General features: G+C 40.3%; 2 protein-coding genes across 3 annotated transcripts in view; both read right to left on the reverse strand.

Annotated features, from left to right (window-relative positions):
* epha6 (eph receptor A6) overlaps positions 1–18,630 on the reverse strand; it is a 429,920-nt gene that overhangs the window by 95,392 nt on the left and 315,898 nt on the right. The window contains exon 4 of the mRNA XM_069889421.1: positions 1,278–1,402. Coding sequence (XP_069745522.1) covers positions 1,278–1,402 — 125 coding nt within the window. The remainder of the gene's footprint in view (positions 1–1,277; positions 1,403–18,630) is intronic.
* On the reverse strand, positions 9,970–16,906 carry LOC138738701 (uncharacterized). Of its 2 annotated transcripts, none has more exons than XM_069889430.1 (3): positions 16,831–16,906; positions 16,126–16,361; positions 9,970–12,489 (listed from the first exon to the last, which is right to left on the reverse strand). In XM_069889430.1, exon 3 carries the CDS (start codon positions 12,180–12,182, stop codon positions 11,070–11,072), a length of 1,113 nt encoding a protein of 370 aa, XP_069745531.1. In that variant the 5' UTR covers positions 12,183–12,489; positions 16,126–16,361; positions 16,831–16,906; the 3' UTR covers positions 9,970–11,069. The 2 variants fall into 2 exon arrangements, with proteins under 2 accessions (XP_069745531.1, XP_069745532.1); XM_069889431.1 differs by having other exon boundaries at positions 16,126–16,280; positions 16,831–16,891.

The raw sequence follows: 18,630 nt of genomic DNA on the forward strand, positions 1-18,630 counted from the left end.
CAATTGGATTGCACTTTTGGAGATGACACTGATCAAATGACGTTAGTCAGCACGAACTATTTCCCCTGGAGTTCTGCCAGGTGATTCAGCCTGCACTGGAAAGGGAGAGCCAGTAACTGACTGCTAAACAAGCATGGTTTCATCTCACCACCCTGGGTCCCATGACTCACCTGCTCTCCTTAATACTGACCCCATCCATCCACAAATTTCAACCCTGACTTCCAACTGCATCAGCCCTCAAACTAAGGATCACAGCCAGTCCATCCTGATCAATCTGATTCTCCTGATCTCTTGTCCCCCAATCTACTCCAGCCTCTGTCCACCTTCCTCAACTCCAGCTTCACTCACTGAAGAGTTCATAAAAAAAACTAACATTTAAAAAGTAACCTAGAAAATCACTCTGTTCCATTTGCCTACCACCCCCCCCCCCCCCCCGCACCCCACCCCATCAAAGACCAGGAAGGGAAATAGAGAATTTGCACAGTTTCCCAAACAACCTCAGCCTCATTTCCCGATAATCCTCATCCTTCTGCCTGATCAGTTCTGCTCCTACATCCTCTCTTTTAAAATCTGGTGAGATAAAGCAATTCAAAAGCATTTTATTTTCACATTGAGGGATTTTTTTGTGGCTTCTAATGTTCTTTTTAAGTCTGATGCATTAATTGTATAGTGTGTGCAGGATACATCACAAACTGTATTATGTATGTGCATTGACATTCTGATTGTGAATCTTGTAAAAGTGCATGCCTTCGCACATCAGTGACATGCAGTTTGCTAAATGAGCTGTCACCATCTCAAATCAAATCTGACTAAGTTAGAAACACCTGCTACAAAGGGATGGGAATCAGTGCTGCCATCTCAATGCTCATTGATGATGAGCATTGAGATAAACTACTGAATAAATATTACAGTAACAATATTTTTGCATATCTTTAAGTTCCTACAATTAGATATCTATGTTGCTGTGATTTCTGGTGTGTTGGTATTTAAGCCTGGTCCATATTTGAGCTGTGATTTAATACTGTGTTTATTAATAGTAATGGCCAATGTTTGGAAAGTTAATCACAAACCAGAACCTTTTTTCTGTTTTATAGAAATCAACACTTCGAATGCCAACAACGAAGGTGATATTTTAAGTTATCTACAAACAGTGTCTGAAATTATTACACTGTTCTTCAGACGTTCTAAGTTTCACTGTGAGATTATCACTCTTAAGCTGTGAAACATCTCAGGAGCAATGAATTCTTTACAGTGATATTTTCAATACTTTTCCTTACTTTTTCATAGTACTTTATCTCGTAGTCCAGAATGATTCCATTTGGATGCTCGGGTTCCTGCCATGATAGACCAATACTGTTCTGGGATGCCCAGTCTTTCCTCAGAAACCCAATCAGAGAGGGAGCTGAAAGGACAAAAGGTTCTGTAAAAATATTCATAGGGAAAAGCAACTCAAGTGAAACTCTGGCTTTTGGATCAGTTTAGCGGCAGTCCTCAACGTGCTATAATGCAACATGCTCTTGTGGTTATTTCAATTTCACAGGTGGATGCCCTCACTGTCTTGTTCCCACTGTTGTTGAATTCCATCAACTGCTCTGTTTATCAATAACCTAGACACTGCATCTTCCTTAATGGATGGATCTAAGTGGTCGTTTGATAACTGATTCAGAAACAGTACTGAGAAAAGAGTAGGGCTCTATTTTATACGTTGGTGCTTTATAGAAAGCAATGGAAAGACTGCTTTTTATGTTAATTTGTGATGATCAGAAATAAATTACAAGATTTATTTTCATTGTAAACAAAGTCACTAAAACCAAAGTGAACATTTATGCCACCTATTGTGTTTAGAATATATAAATATATACATTGTTAGGATGTATAGCCTGTTGCTGGAAAGGTCAGCACGTTATCGTTCATTCCCATGCCACGATGAGCAGGCCTAAGTTGACTTGAAATGGCTGTTTCTGACAGATGTTCTTCTAAATGTCCTTCTCCACTAGAGAGTGAGTACTCGTGCTATTGAAATGGCATCTAATAAAACTCAGCCATCAATGGAAATCAAATTCTACTGACAGTTGTCAAAAACCATCATTCACATCTGGGCTTCTGATTGGAAAGCTAATGCTCCAGTATTAGATACCACGTAAGATTATTACATGGAGATAGTCAAGGCTGTTCAAATAAAAAGATAGAGATTTAAAGCAATTAACAACATGCTTGTCTATCATTACATAGAGGTGAGCTACCCATGTTATTAATGATATTTAACAGCATAATGTGTGGTGATTATAGAAAAGTATTTTAAATTTAGATTTAGATATATAAAGAACAGTAACAGGTCATTTTGACCCATGAGTCCATGCTGCCCAATTTATACCCCATTAACCTATACTCCCCCAGTATGTTTTGAATGGTGGGAGGAAACCGAAGCCCCCGGAGAGAACCCACACAGTCATGGGAAGAAGGTTCAAACTCCTTAAAGACAGCATGGGATTTGAAGCCCCCAGTACGATTCTGATCGCTGGCACTGTAAAGGCATTTCGCTACCTGCTACGCAACTGTGCTGCCCTAGTTTTAAGGTCACAGAAAGGGCAACCACTCAAGCGCATCTTCAAGCCAATCATTAATCTTCAGTTGAAAGATCTTTGCACTTTTCACACTAATGAAAGCTTTTAATTCAAAACTTCCTTCAGCTTTTGTCAATTAAAAGGAGCTGTAAAGGATGTTTGAAAATGCACTGTCATTTTATATAAAGGTAAACACCTGCCAAAAATTTATTTTATAATTTGCTTTGAGAATTCTTTAATCATGAATTTTAGGTGCTTTTACTCAAAACTAACACTAGCCCAATGATATCAGTTGATATTTTTAATTCTCTGCATTATGTCCTGTTCATAAATAATATTTCCCTTTCTCAATTAGAGTGGCATTAAAAATTACATTTGGCTTAGACCACCACTTGTCCAAAGGAACAAGTTGTTTATGGACATCAAAATAGCTTACATCCATCGAAATGTACAATATTGGAGGTGATTCAGTTCCTGGCATCCATGAAGTTTGATCTCACTGTCTATCTTCTGAGCTATAACCAAAGAACCACAGGTACTCCCTGCATGTTATATACACGTGTGCACTATACAAGAATATTTTTACATGTTGAAAGAACGCACATAATGAATAGTGGGGGTGGGAAAGTCAAATGGACAATTTATGGCAAGCGTGGGAATATAATAGCAGGATTGAAATAATGTACACAATTAATAGTGACGGTGGGGAAGATGCGCCAGTAATTTATAGCGAGCATGGGAATAGTACAGTGAGTATGAGAATATAATTGCGGCAATGAAAGAACAAACATAATTTATAGCAGGCATGGGAAATTTTGATCTTGGGAATATCTCTTTGTACTGAATTCCTATAAACAGGATATTCTGGCTAGGGCACTGTGCCCTATCAATGTTAATTGCCCAGACCTGTACTTGAGGGAAAAAATCAGTGCCTGATTTGAGATAACATTAGAATTAAAATCCTGTTTTAACTCTGAAGCCTGTCTTCAATCTATTTAATTGATTCCTCTCCAAAGCTTGTTAATGTATTGCAGCAGGATATCGTCTATATAATGGGCAATTGACACTGCTGGGGGAAGTTGATTGGGTGTTAATGGTGGGAGATTAACTGTGGCAGAGACTGGGTATGTGTTTTGTCTCATGTCCCATTTAAATGCAAATTAATTTTGCCAGTTGGTATTTAGAATATTACCCACGTGTTACACAAAAATATTTTTAAACTATTTATGATTTTCCGCACGTTATATGAGTGTGCACGTTATAGGGGTGAAAATATGGTATTTCTCTTGAAGTGGACACCCACATCCTTTTTGTATATTGCGATGATGTCTGCATCCACAACCATTCCACAGAGTGAGTTTCAGATCACTGCCACTTCTTGAGTAAACAGTTCCTTCCAATTTATTCTGTCCAGACAACTCTCAACATGGTACTCCTCGGTTAATTCTTCCCTCTTCCAAAGCAAATAGCCAAGTCCAGCTCGTCACTCCTCCTGTACTAACACACCTTTCCTGCAGTGTGGTGACCTTAACTTGCACAGTAATCCATCTATGACCTCTCGTTCTGCTGTGACTCTGCTGCTCTTGTATTCAATGCCTTAGTCAGTATGCAGTGTTGACCAAAACATCCAAATAGAAACATGGTATATATTGAACAGGATAGCAAGACATTTTTTGGCAGGACATAACTAGACTGATGAAAAGCACATACACACCACAGTTTGTATTCATGCTTGGAAGCATGAGGAGAAGCAGCATAATAAGTGGTACATTTACAAAGATTTGCAGAAATAACAACACATTTTCAAACAAAACAAAATGCTTTTCAAGAAGTGTGACATCCAGGGTTTTATGTAACATGGAATAATACACAAAAGCAAGAAAGTCACAAAGGAGTGATGAGAAAATAAGAGCAACTGGAACAGTGCATTTAATTCTGGGTTCAACAGATTAGAAATAAGGTCAACGCCTCAGAGATGGTGAAACATAGACCTAGTAGATAGTACTATATCAAGGAGATGACCTTTGCTTATGTGGAGGGATCAGAGAAACTGGAGATGATGATCTTGGAACATTTTGAAAGATGTACAGTGATATTAAATACCATGAACAGGTTTGATATTGTAACCAACAAGAAACCCTTTCCAATGGCAGAATTCATTACAAGAGGGCTAGTCCTGTGAGGTTACAGATTTAAGTTCATTGGCAAAAGCAATAGAGGTGACCAGAGTGATCACCATAAGCATTAGTTGTGATTTCAAGGAGTGGTGAAGGCAAGTTAATTGGTGTTCGAAAGGAAGCAAGGTAAATACGGTCTCTGAGGCCGACGTCAGAAGGTGAACCCTCCCAAGGTGTCAGGCCCTGATGGCGTACCTGGCAGGGAAATGTTAATTTGTGTCAATCAGCTAGCCAGAGCATTCACGGATATTTTCAACCTTCCATTGCTGCAGTCAGAGGTTCCCACCTGCTTCAAAAGGGCACCAAACATCCAGGTGCCCAAGGGCAGAGTGAGCTGTTGCACTAACATCTACTGTGATGAAATGCTTTGAGAGGGTGGTCATGGCCAGAATTAACATGTACCTAAGCAAAGGTCTGGACCTACTGCAATTTACATATCGTCACAATCGCTCCATAGCAGACTCAATATCACGGGTTCTCCACATAGCTCTAGATCATTTTAAAGATAGCAACTCGTACATAAATCTGCTCTTCATAGACTACAGCTAGGCCTTCAACACCATTATTCCCTCAGTGCTGGTCAACAAGCTCCAAACACTGGGCCCCTGCACCCCCTTCTGCAACTGGATTGTCCACTTCCTCATCGGAAGACCACAGTCAGTACAAATTGGAAGCAACGTCTCCTCCTCATTGACTATCAACACAGGTGCACCTTAGGAATGTGTGCTTAGCCCACTGCTTTACTCACTGTGTGGCCAGGCATTATTCCAAGTCTATCTACAAATGATTGATGAATGACATCAAGGTTGTTGGCAAAATCACAAGCAGCAATGAGGAGGTGGACAGGAGGGAGATAGATCGGCTCGTTGAGTGGTGTCCCACCAACAACCTTGCACTCAACTTTAGCAAAACCAAGGAGATGATTGTGGACTTCAGAAGTAAGTCAGGGGAACACGACCCAGTCCTCGTTGAGGGCTCAGTAGTGGAGAGGGTCAAAAACTTCAAATTCCTGGGTGTCAACATCTCTGAGGATCTGTCCAGGAGCCTCCATGTTGATGAAATCACAAAAAAGTCTTGCCAGCGGCTATACTTTGTGAGGTGTTGGAGGAGATTTGGATTTTGAGACTCTCAAAAACGTCTACAGGTGGAGAGCATTCTGGCAGGTATGGACAAGGACAAGAAAAAACTCCAGAAGGTTGTTAACTTGGCCTGTGACGTCATGGGCACCAGACTTCACTTCATCGAGGACAACCTCAAGAGGCGGTGTCTTCTATCCTCAAGATCCCCACCACCCAGGCCATAGTCTCTTCACTCTGCTACCATCAGGAAAAAGGCACAGGAGCCTAAAGATGAGCACTCAACGGCTCAAGGACAGCTTCTTCCCCGCTGCCATCAGATTCCTGAATAATCAATCAACCAAAGACACCGCCTCACTTGAACTTTTTGTGCACTCTTTTTTATTTATTTTGTAAGGTAGCTTATATTTGCTCTTTGAGGTTGCTGTAAAACAACAAATTTTGTGACTTGTTCATGACAATAAATTCTGATTCTATTTGGAAGGAATGATAGGGTGACAGCAAAAGAGTGAAAGGATGGAGGAAATTAGATAGCATGTTAAAGTACTGGCGTAAGTACAATGGGTTCTGTGGCTTCATTCAGAAATAAGTTGTTCCATGATTCTGTTAACAGGAATTATGGGATGGTTAAGCACAGACCTACGAGACTACTGATTACATCCAAATATTGCAAGCATTGATTTAAATGCAACAATCAAAAGCTCTCAGGTGCACGTCAGCATTTGCTGGCAAAATCCACTTTGCAACAGATTGTGGAACTGTATGTGCCTGCATGTCCTGAAAACAGTTGAGCATAATGGCTGGAAAATTGTAGGTAGCCGGGACATTACCCAGAGAGCATGGTATGTACTTATCAATCTGTAACTTGAAGTGTCTTGAGCTTACCTTTCGCTGTCAGCTGTGTCTGACAAACATCAGCATGGGATTTAAACTTCCTGCAATGTGCTGAGACAAGTCTAATAATGCTTCTCAGCTAAGCTCTTCTGGCCACACATGGCTGTGTCAGGCATTTGCAGTCTTTCATTCTCGCTAGCAGCTGATTTAGACAGACCTGGGAAACTGTGTCTTCAGAATCATCTTATGACAGAAACTATGGTGAGCTTTAGTTATTTTAACACAAAGCAATGCTTTTAAATATTCTGGCTATTCCAAAATATTTCCATTATAAATACTGCAGAAGGAAGAGATACTGATGTAATCGGCACCTATACACAGTCGATCTTCCATTGGTAACAGATGGACCAAAGGATGCAGTGCAGAGGAGTATGTGAGGACTCTTGCAGTAGGGAACAAAAGGTGGTGTAAATTCAACCTTACTTTCCTGCACTAAATATGTCACAGGACTATTTCTCAAATTTAGTTCTCTCTCTCTCTCTCTCTCTCTCTCTCTCTCTCTCTCTCTCTCTCTCTATATATATATATATAGATATGTTTGAAACATTAGAAGGTGAATGTCACCAAGATATTACGCACCTTGTGCGTGGGGATAAGAGGAATTTCCACTGTAAGGTGTCTGATTGGGATTGATGGATGCAAGAAATGAGGTCTTAAGATGTATGCAGTATGGAGAAAAAGGAGTCTGGTATCTAGGTTGATGCAGTATGGAGGAAGGGGTATATGTGTGTGTGAGGGGTGGAGGAGTGTGTAGGAAGAGGTATGTATGTGTGTGAGGGGTGGTGGAATGTGTAGGAAGAGGTATGTATGTGTGTGAGGGGTGGTGGAGTGCGTAGGAAGAGGTATGTATGTGTGTGAGGGGAGGTGGAGTGTGTAGGAAGAGGTATGTATGCATGTGAGGGGTGGTGGAGTGTGTAGGAGAGGTATGTATGCATGTGAGGGGTGGTGGAATGTGTAGGAAGAGGTATGTATGTGTGTGAGGGATGGTGGAGAGTGTAGGAAGATGTGCCTGTGAATGGAACCAGTGCAGTGTTGAAGAAGAGACTAGTGACCCAAAGTGGAGGAAGAGGTGATGAGCTGTGGGCATGCTTGTCTTGGTAATACAATTGCAGTGCAGCAGTTCAATTGTCTAAGTTGGATGGATACCATAAGGATGGATATGCCATAAGGAGTGAAAATTTGTTGGCAGATGCCACCTAATAATTAACATGTTTTGAAAGCAGTTTACTCACTTCCCAGGTGGCTTTGTGCCATGTTTGAATTATTTCTGAAGTATCATTTCACACAAAATGTAGAATTTATACTGTAGGTTTTGACTCTTTCTTCTGATTTATTGTACTGCAGTTGTTATTTCCGGTAACAGTTCAATTTTATATTTTCCCCACATGGTTAGTGAGAAAGTGGGGCAAGGACTTTCGAAGAGCATTTTGCCTGTTTCCAAAAATGTACCAAACTTCATGCTTCGATAAATTTCTCATCCATTCCCAACTTTATTCTGAGCCCTTGGAACTAAAGGAAAGCTTTATAAAGGAAACTAAAAATAATTTAACTGTGGCGCTTGCTGAGTGAATATTCCAATATCGGATTAATTCAATCTATTGTCTCAGTTTTTGTAATAAACACAGTACAATGAAGAAAAGGGAACAAAATTAAAAATACAAGATCACATATGTGTGTTGTGTGTATGTGTGTGCATATATATCAAGATCAAACAGTATAAACTTTGTCCCCCCCCTCCACTGCACTGGGTGAAGACAAAAGACATCATACATAAAGTCCACCTAATCTACTCTATTAAAAAAAGGGAATCTAACCAAAAAAAGGCATCTGAGCAGCTTATCCTGAGGGTTACATATATTTTGTAGCTTTTGATTCATACAGTGAATCAAAAAACAAGACTATATCTCATCTGGAAGAGTAAATACATCTAATCACATTAAAAACATTTACATCAAATGAAAATAAGACATAAAAGGTCACCATGTAGCTTCAAATTTCACCGATGAATCAAATACATGATATCTAATTTTTTTCTAAACTTAATTGGGACATAATATGAGAGAACCATTGAACCAGTGCTGTCGACTCCTGTTTCTATAATATTGTGCAAAGTCTAATTGTTGCACTAAGCAAATTATATAATTCTTCCAACATTCAAGGAAGCTTTTGGCCTTTTTGTATCTGTGCTAGTTCTAACACGGTTCATCATTCCCCTTCCCCACATCCTGGTATCTTATCTGTCCAACAATGCCATTCTGATTCTCCTTTCACACAACTATACCAGGAGTAACTGACGGCAGCCAAATGACTAGTTTATCCTTGTGATGTGGTGAGGTGCCTGGGGACAATACATGCAGTCCCATGGAGAATGTACAACTCCACCCTGATAGCACCAGAGGGCAGGTTCTAACCCAGGTTATTGGCACTATCCACTGCTTCCCAATGCTGCCCTCTGCCTCAAATTGGTTACATTGAAATTAATAGAGCGCCTCTGCTCCCTGAGTACTCAGTTGAAGAAGAGTTTATTTCTGCAAATTTGAGGTTGTTTCGAATAGAATAATTTTTCACCTGAAATGGAACCAATTCAGAGGAAGATGCAAGCTGCACCGGGTCTTTGAATTTTAAAGCCGACTTTTTAAACCACATTTTATTTGACCCTGTACTTTCATATCTGGGTACAATATCAGAATATTTAAATTACATGCAGGAAAATGCAATATTTTGGCCACTGTGGCAATTTTTGTGCAGATGAAAATCCTATGAAATCAATCACAACTGTTCTGCTAAATCACACAGTTGCTTTAACAAAAAAATTTCCCATCTCTCCAGCTGGATAATTACACCTGTTCACTTTCTGAAACAACTGGAGAAAATGCTTCAAATGATTTTTTTTTTGAAAAAAAAATCCATAAAAACGCAGATGTTGGTTTTCTCAACTCAAAAGAGAAAATGCAGGCAACATTTCAGGGTCAAGGTCCTTCATAAAGGGTCTCTGACATGAAACCTAACTCTGATTCACTTTCAACATATGCTGCCTCGTTCTTCAGAATGTTTCCAGCTTTTTCAGTGTCTGTGTAAACTGTTTTTTTCTCACTGAAGTAGTTCAATATACATAAAAACATAAACTCAGTCGATCAAAATAAAGTGGCTCAAAATCTGTATTTGGCTCATTGATGTCCAATAAAAGACCCTCCAGCTTCTTCAGTGTGTTAATAAAGTTTGCAATGCAGTAAGAGTGACAACAATCAGTAACCGATACTTTTTCCTTAAAATGCATTTCAAGTTGTTTTCAAAATCTGCAAAAAAATAAGGCGATTGCAGCGCATCCCAAGAACCTATAAAACCAACACCTCTTTGCTGAAACTGCTTTATTTACTATTTGTAGAAGTATTTCTTAATGCCATATCGTAACCATAATTAATAATATATTAAACTAAAGTCAGGATTTATCTGGCATTGAGGAATAAAGCTGCAGGCGCCTGATAGAGATTGAATGGAAGCTATAAATTTTAAAATAATTTAACAGAAGGTGTGATGAAGAATCAACACTAACCTCAGGCTTTTATTTGGATGAGGCTCACACCAAATATGTGTTTCTTCTGTGGCCAACTGATAACATTTAACACCAAGTATTGAAAATCAGACATTGTCATTTAAAATCTCTGCAACATTGGGATAAGTAGAAGAGGAGGTCAATCATTTCAAGTCAGAACCAGTGCCCAATTGTTTACTTCCAGTTAATGACACAGAGTGGGTAGAGTGCCTGAAGTGAGCTGCATATAGCTGAGCGGTAGAAACATACACTTGGACGTCGATGTTTAAAGTATTCACCTGGAAATGTATTTTGTCTTTTCTTCAGGATCCAAAACACTTTGTTAGAGAGAATGAGTCTTTCACTTATCTGGGTAGAAAGGACGAAGTGAAATGTATATATCGTTTCGATTGGAAGTTTCCCACTAATTCTAACGGTGATGGTATAAAAGCTGAAGCTACATCTCATATACTGAAATTATAGATTGAGATGCTCTACTTTGATGCACATCAAAATGTTTAAAACAAGAGTGTGAGACATGAGAATAAGAGTGCAGCCAGTGAACTTAGGGCCTATATTCCCACCACCGGAGTTAGCTTAACTTGGAAATATTATCTTGTTGCTTTCTCTTTGTCTGGAGACATTTTAGGTGTGGAGCACAAGGAAGATCTAACTGATTGGGTCGTGACTTTCTTTTAATACTACTTTTGGACGCTGCTAAATCATCTCTCTACCACTTTAAGAGTAACATTTAAATTATCCAGGGTCTTTTATTTTCTTTGGCTTGGCTTCGCGGACGAAGATTTATGGAGGGGTAATGTCCACATCAGCTGCAGGCTCGTTTGTGGCTGACAAGTCCGATGTGGGACAGGCAGACATGGTTGCAGTGGTTGCATGGGAAAATTGGTTGGTTGGGGTTGGGTGTTGGGTTTTTCCTCCTTTGTATTTTGTCAGTGAGGTGGGCTCTGCGGTCTTCTTCAAAGGAGGTTGCTGCCCGCCGAACTGTGAGGCACCAAGATGCACGGTTTGAGACGATATCAGCCCACTGGCGGTGGTCAATGTGGCAGGCACCAAGAGATTTCTTTAGGCAGTCCTTGTACCTCTTCTTTGGTGCACCTCTGTCTCGGTGGCCAGTGGAGAGCTCACCATATAACACGATCTTGGGAAGGCGATGGTCCTCCATTCTGGAGATGTGACATACCCAGCGCAGTTGGATCTTCAGCAGCGTGGATTCGATGCTGTCGGCCTTTGCCATCTCGAGTACTTCGATGTTGGAGATGAAGTCGCTCCAATGAATGTTGAGGATGGAGCGGAGGCAACGCTGGTGGAAGCATTCTAGGAGCCGTAGGTGATGCCGGTAAAGGACCCATGATTCGGAGCCGCACAGGAGTGTGGGTATGACAACGGCTCTGTATACGCTAATCTTTGTGAGGTTTTTCAGTTGGTTGTTTTTCCAGACTCTTTTGTGTAGTCTTCCAAAGGCGCTATTTGCCTTGGCGAATCTGTTGTCTATCTCGTTGTCAATCCTTGCATCTGATGAAATGGTGCAGCCGAGATAGGTAAACTGGTTGACCGTTTTGAGTTTTGTGTGCTCGATGGAGATGTGGGGGGGCTGGTAGTCATGGTGGGGAGCTGGCTGATGGAGGACCTCAGTTTTCTTCAGGCTGACTTCCAGGCCAAACATTTTGGCAGTTTCCGCAAAACAGGACATCAAGCGCTGAAGAGCTGGCTCTGAATGGGCAACTAAAGCGGCATCGTCTGCAAAGAGTAGTTCATGGACAAGTTGCTCTTGTGTCTTGGTGTGAGCTTGCAGGTGCCTCAGATTGAAGAGACTGCCATCCGTGCAGTACCAGATGTAAACAGCGTCTTCATTGTTGAGGTCTTTCATGGTTTGTTTCAGCATCATGCTGAAAGTCCTCCTCAGCAACAAGATCTCCATCCTCAACCGATGGTCAGAACACTTCCAATCTCTTTTCAGTCCCAACCGCTCAGTCCAAGAATCCGCCCTGCTCCAGCTCCCTCAACAGCCCTTAAGGCTAGAGCTGGATGAGGTCCTCACCCGGGAAGAGACATATAAGGCAAATGAACAACTGAAAAGTGGCAAAGCAGCAGGTATGGATGGAATCCCCCCAGAGGTCTGGAAGGCTGGCGGCAAAACTCTGCATGCCAAACTGCATGAGTTTTTCAAGCTCTGCTGGGACCAAGGAAAGCTGCCTCAGGACCTTCGTGATGCCATCATCATCACCCTGTACAAAAACAAAGGCAAGAAATCAGACTGCTCAAACTACAGGGGAATCACGCTGCTCTGCATTGCAAGCAAAATCTTCGCTAGGATTTCCCTAAATAGAATAATACCTAGTGTCGCCGAAAATGTTCTCCCAGAAACACAGTGCGGCTTTCGCGCAAACAGAGGAACTACTGACATGGTCTTTGCCCTCAGACAGCTCCAAGAAAAGTGCAGAGAACAAAACAAAGGACTCTACATTACCTTTGTTGACCTCACCAAAGCCTTCGGCACCGTGAGTAGGAAAGGGCTTTGGCAAATACTAGAGCGCCTCGGATACCCCCCAAAGTTCCTCAACATGGTTATCCAACTGCACGAAAACCAACAAGGTTGGGTCAGATACAGCAATGAGCTCTCTGAACCCTTCTCCATATCCAGGGTAAACAGTTACATATTACACAGTTAAAGGTTGAGGTGTTCAATATTTACTTGTTATGAGCAAATGCATTGGTCACAATATCAAAAAAATTAAAACCAGTCCAGATAATATGTTACTAAAAAGATCAGTGATTTCATGACACTAAATTTTCTGTAAAGGTCTTTTAGAATACTAAGTGACATATGCAGAAAAATTGGGATTTCAAGGTCATAGCGGATGGACTAATAATAATCTTTTTAAATAAAGAAGTACTTGTGGTGAGTGGACTAGGATCAGAACACCTGTGACCAATTTTTTTTCTATTTTTCTAATCCAGTAACATTTATTTTTCACACATTATTCCATTCACTGTTCTTCTTGAATCTTTTTAATGGGTTCCATTTCCCAGAACTTCACCAACTCCTTTGACCCATCAGTGTTCACCAGCAATCCTCCATGTTCATCTTCAGCACCTGCTATTTCTCTTATTTTGGTATCAGCCATAAATTATGACATAATTACGGTAAAGGTGATCTCTCAACAAGATTTCTAAAGAATGCAGGCAACATTATGCCAATTAGGCAACTGTTTATTTTTTGCTTTTTCTCTTTTAGCCATCCATGAAGCTGCGCTGAAACTTAATTTTTGATAACCTTGTCATGGTTACTAAATTTACATGCTAACTTAAGAAATCTGAAACACAAGTTCTCGTTAAAGTTTTTTTAATAGTGCACTGGAAACGGAGTGAAAAATGCAATGTTGAATTCAAATTGTAATGTGTTACATAGACCATCTGCTAAATGTTAATTGAACTCAAGTGAAACCTTATTAAATGCAGAGAGTTTTTGTTATTTTGCTTAAGGAAGTCAATGAATAATTTTTCAAGATAATAATGCGCAGATGGTGTCAAATTACTTAATTTACAATGTGCTAAACTTTTCAGTCTCTATCATTAAGCACATTGAAACATCATTGAAAAGAAATTTTCAAAATCTCAGTTCAGCTGGTAAGATGATTCAAAAGAGATTCCATGCAAAGATTTTGCATAATATTAACTGGTTTTCATGTATCGTTCCAAATACAGAAATATAAGTTCTTCTCAGAATGCAATATTTCAGTTTGGAAGCAGAGATCCTCCAGAATATAATTAATAATCTGGATAGAGATATTGGCAAGTTCCTTGGGTCTTGCCAAGAAAGTCGATCTTGCTTTGAATGATGACACAGAGTTTAACGCATCTAAAGGATAAAATACATCAGTGCAGCCTGGATCATTTCTAGTGCCTTTCCCTGGAATTCACATGAAGTCAGGGCAGTGATCAGCGACGATACAATTCACAATTCAGCATTGTGTACACATATTTTTAAGGTCGACAGGCATAGAACAGCCACCTTTGTGAGTTTATACAGGTTGGCCATCATACGAGAACCATTTGCCAAAGACCCCATTAGTAGTTACTTATGAAAACTCAAAGTATGCACCCTAATGTATGATCTTCCTTGCACTGCTATTTTAGTTACACTTGAGAAGCTAAGGAAGACTGCAATGTCCTACCTGGACTGGAATTGTTTTCTTTTGTTCAACTCAGGATGAGGTTTTCAGCCCACTTCAGTAACAGTAATAATTGCTAATACTCACCAAAATTTGAACTTTCAAATGCTACAGTTTTTAATAAGGCATTGTTGGAGACTTTCAAGCATAGGTGTATCTATTCCCTGGATGCCTCTGTCCTTACCTCACCTGCCCAATATTGAACTCCTGAGTTCCAAGACCAACAAGGAATCTCCATCTGACAAAAGAACTTTGAGGTATAGGCAACAATCTGAGGTTCTTTAATGACAATGTCACATTTTGCTTTCTGATGGAATTCCCCACTCTTGCCAGGAGCCCGAGGTCCCCGTTCCTGCCACACTGCCCAGAAAACTCAGAGAAATCAATGTTTCAGAAGTTCAAGAAATATTTCCCCAGACATTTTGGAAAGTTTCTCCCTTGCTCTCAGATTTCTTCCTGGTGTATCTGTTGGGGCAGTTGGAGGGTGGTGGAGGGTGGATGGGGTCTGTGTGCCAAGGGAGTGGGCAATGAAACAATCCCAGAAGTGGAGCTTATAGTGAAGGGCAGACAAGTACGAGTGGGTCGATCGTAACATGCTGCATATACAGACGCAATTTCAGGACGCAACGTGCACTCTTCATCCCCCATCCCTCTCTCTCACCCTCCTCACTCCACCCCCTCACTCTCCCTTCTTCCCTCTCCTCCCTCTCTCCTTCTCTCCTAACCTCTCAACTCTCTCTCTCACTCCTCTTTCCCATTTTCTCCCCTTCTCTCCTCTTCCCATCTCTCCCTTTCCCCTCTCTCCAATCACCCTTCTCTCTCCCTCCTATCCCCCTCTTTCTCCATACCTCTTTCCCCCCTCTCTCATTCTCCGGTGCTGGGCGACTAGTGTCTGGGATTAAGTAGATGTGGGGTACAGTGCTCCCCACTCTCTCCTGGAATTAAACCCCATCTAGGATAGAGGGTCCCTTTAAATCAACAGGCTTGTGGTTCTGTTCAACTATGTCAGTTTCAACCCAAAAACATACACACCCAAAACCTGCAACTCACAAGCGCTCAGAATTTCGCACAGATGATCTTCAAAACGAGTCCAATTGTGAGTATAAATTGCCCGACTGGCAACTTTATTTTCTATTTTTTTAATGAGCAATTTCAGTGCTTGTCATAGGCACTATTTTACTTAGATAGGCCACTGCTTTCAAGGAAAGGAACAACACATCCTAATATTTCATTCTTCTTCGTCGTCCCTTAGGTCAAGATAACTTGCTGCTGCCCCAGTTCTCTGGGTTGTGTGAAGGCTAATCTGGGTTCCACTGACTGCCACAACTGGGCAGGATGTCTCTAGCCAGAGGGCAGATGGGTAGTACAGGCGTTCTGTTCCTGAGAACTGTTTGTAAGCCAATTAATCCGTAAGTCAGATGCAACCATTTACGATAGCCACTTGTCACATATTTCTGTGTATACTTGCTATGATTCTTTCATTTCATTGAGTAACACTGGACAACATAATTTTTTTCAACAGGCTTACTTCCTGAAAAGAAAGGGGATTATGATAGACAACTTTAAACTGAACATAGATAATTTCAGATTTGCTGAATCACTTAGGAAGTTGGAGAAAAATTAACTTTGATTGAATTTAGCTGGTTTAATCGCATAATGTTGCTGATACATTGCATTAGTTCAACTGACCTACAAATGATTTGCTGCTGACTTTTGCTTGTACTCAGCATCTGATGCCTCTCACTGAAAATAGTCGGCCGGCATTGATGGATTCCAGTTGCTCCGATATCGCTTTTCCATGGTCGCAGTGTCCTGGTGAAACCTTTCACTGTGTTCGTCACTGACTGCATCAAGATCAGCAGGGAAGACGTCCAATGCAGCAAATGAATTTTCAATGACATGTTGCAGTTCATGCTTGAAGTAAACTTAAAATATGACAGGAATCACAAAAATAGATTATATCTTAAAAATGGTACATGAAAGTAAAATTTTAAGGCAAGTTTTGTGATCAGCAGCCCAAAATTCATAAAATATACCCAAAAGTGTTCAGGAAGAAAAATCTTTGTTGTCCAGTGTAATCACTCCAAATCTACTCATAATTAAACAAATATAATATTTATTGTATTCAGTCTTTTAACAACTACCAAAAACATTTTATGATTATTTTAGCTTGAAAACTGTTTTAAAAATGCACCGGAGAAAATGTGTGAAGATGGATTGCTGTAAGTTCGATCATTTATAACACGGGGAGCCTCTTTATTGAAGCTAACTACACTGATATTGCTAGTCTCCTCCAAGCTATCAAGGTTTCCACGGCCTTTCTGAACACTCCTTTTCCATTTTGAGCTGTCCCTCAAGACAATGAATATTTTACAATTTTCAGGGAGTACTTACAAAGATCCTTGAAGTATTTTCTCTGTCGATGAATCCCTCCCAATGGATTTGAAGAGTTTGCAAGTGAGGGTGGCTGAGCATTCAGGAAGGACCCTGCCCTCGGAACTCTGCCAGACTTTCTCATTTGACAGTTCTGCAGTCAATTAAACACAGTCCAATGCAACAATATTTCAAATTCACCCATTTCCTCCTGGCTCCAGCATGAGGCCTGCATGTATTATCATATTAATACCACCTGTATTATTCTTCTGTTTCATTCACGATCATTAGTTGTAAAGGCTAATTTAAAATATATTTAATTTTCTGAAATTATTTAGAAAGAGAGACAATAAACTAGGTACAGTAAAACCCCTGCTGTCTGGAATTCAAGCAACCGGCAAAAAAAATCACTGAACATAATAGGAAAAAAAAGGGGAGTTTAAAACTGACATGCCTCGTTATTAGTTCACCCATCACGCAACACGCAATCTCAAGCAACTTGAACATTCACTTATCCGCTATCTACCAATCCTCATAGGTGCCGAATACCAGGGGTTTTACTGTAAAATGTTGCAAACTGTCCAAAACCGTTGTTTTATTGTTAAACTGTCTCACACAATCTGTAATTTTTCATAGGCTTAGAGACTGGATGCTGTGTGAAGTGTGGTATGAGATGGGTATACAAGGTATCTTTCACAAAGGCACTGCCAGGACCAAATCAAGCAGGTGGATTCAGTAATTAACTTACCTAATCAGTGACAACCTCCATCAGATCCATTAAAATAATGGTACTCAACCTTTTTATCCCCCACTCACATACCATCTTAAGTAATTCCTTACTAACCACAGAGCACCTATGGCATCCTATGCCATAAGTACTCTTGTGGTTAGTAAGGGATTACTTAAAGTGGTATGTGAGTGGAAAAAAAACTGTGTTGGCTTAAGTTAGCAGATTTTGATCTAAGCACCTGATTTTGGTCTGGTCAGTCAATTTCTAGTTTGGGTTCTAAACTAGGCACTGAGCTCAAAAGTAGTTTAAGAAAGGAAGTTATTCTTGTTCTAGGCAGCTGCTAGGGAATCTGAACCAACCAGAAATTGATTTGGTTCAAATCCCACCATGGCATTTGGAGAATTTAAATCTAACTATTGATTAACACACATCTGGGAAAAATACTCCAGTCAGTGACGTTGGCCATAAATCTGCTTGATTTTCACTTGAACTCCTTTGGTTCATTAGAAGGATATCTGACATCCCCATCCAGTTTGGGTGATATGTAGAATTGCAACAATCCCACTTCCCACGGATGCATGTTTGATAAAAAGATGTCATTAAACATGTCTCTGAAATTGTTTTGGAGCAGAAGAATGACCTATAATGAGTTTCACTTTCCCTCTGGAAAACAAGCACATAATAATTTCAGAATCCATGGACAAGTGTTTGCACTATGCAAGCAACTTCCCAAATTGCTTTGAGTTTGGCAGATTAAGTTACAGGCAAATATTTGAGATGTAATAATGGCTTTAACTAGCAAAAGGTTTCCACATTGTTAGGAAAATTTGAGTGCAGGTGAAACAATACGGAGCAAAATTTCAAGTTCCAAAACTCAGAGAGCACAAGACATGACCAGTGACAATAAAATCAAACTCCTGACTTGAGTGATTTACCAAATTGAAGATTTGAGCTTAATCAATGACGAAGATTTCACCATTATAATTCAATGGACCAATTCAACCACTTGTATACATCAGCAGAATGGAGTTAAACAAGAAAGTCTGTGGACTCTGTGATTGTACATAGTTTTATACACAAAAGTGCTGGAG

This window comes from Narcine bancroftii, chromosome 7, assembly GCF_036971445.1.
Source record: "Narcine bancroftii isolate sNarBan1 chromosome 7, sNarBan1.hap1, whole genome shotgun sequence".
Lineage (NCBI taxonomy): Eukaryota > Metazoa > Chordata > Chondrichthyes > Torpediniformes > Narcinidae > Narcine > Narcine bancroftii.

Coding starts and splice junctions, on each gene's coding strand:
- LOC138738701 (XM_069889430.1), bottom strand. CDS start 12,182: ATGGAGATCTTGTTGCTGAGGAGGACTTTCAGCATGATGCTGAAACAA.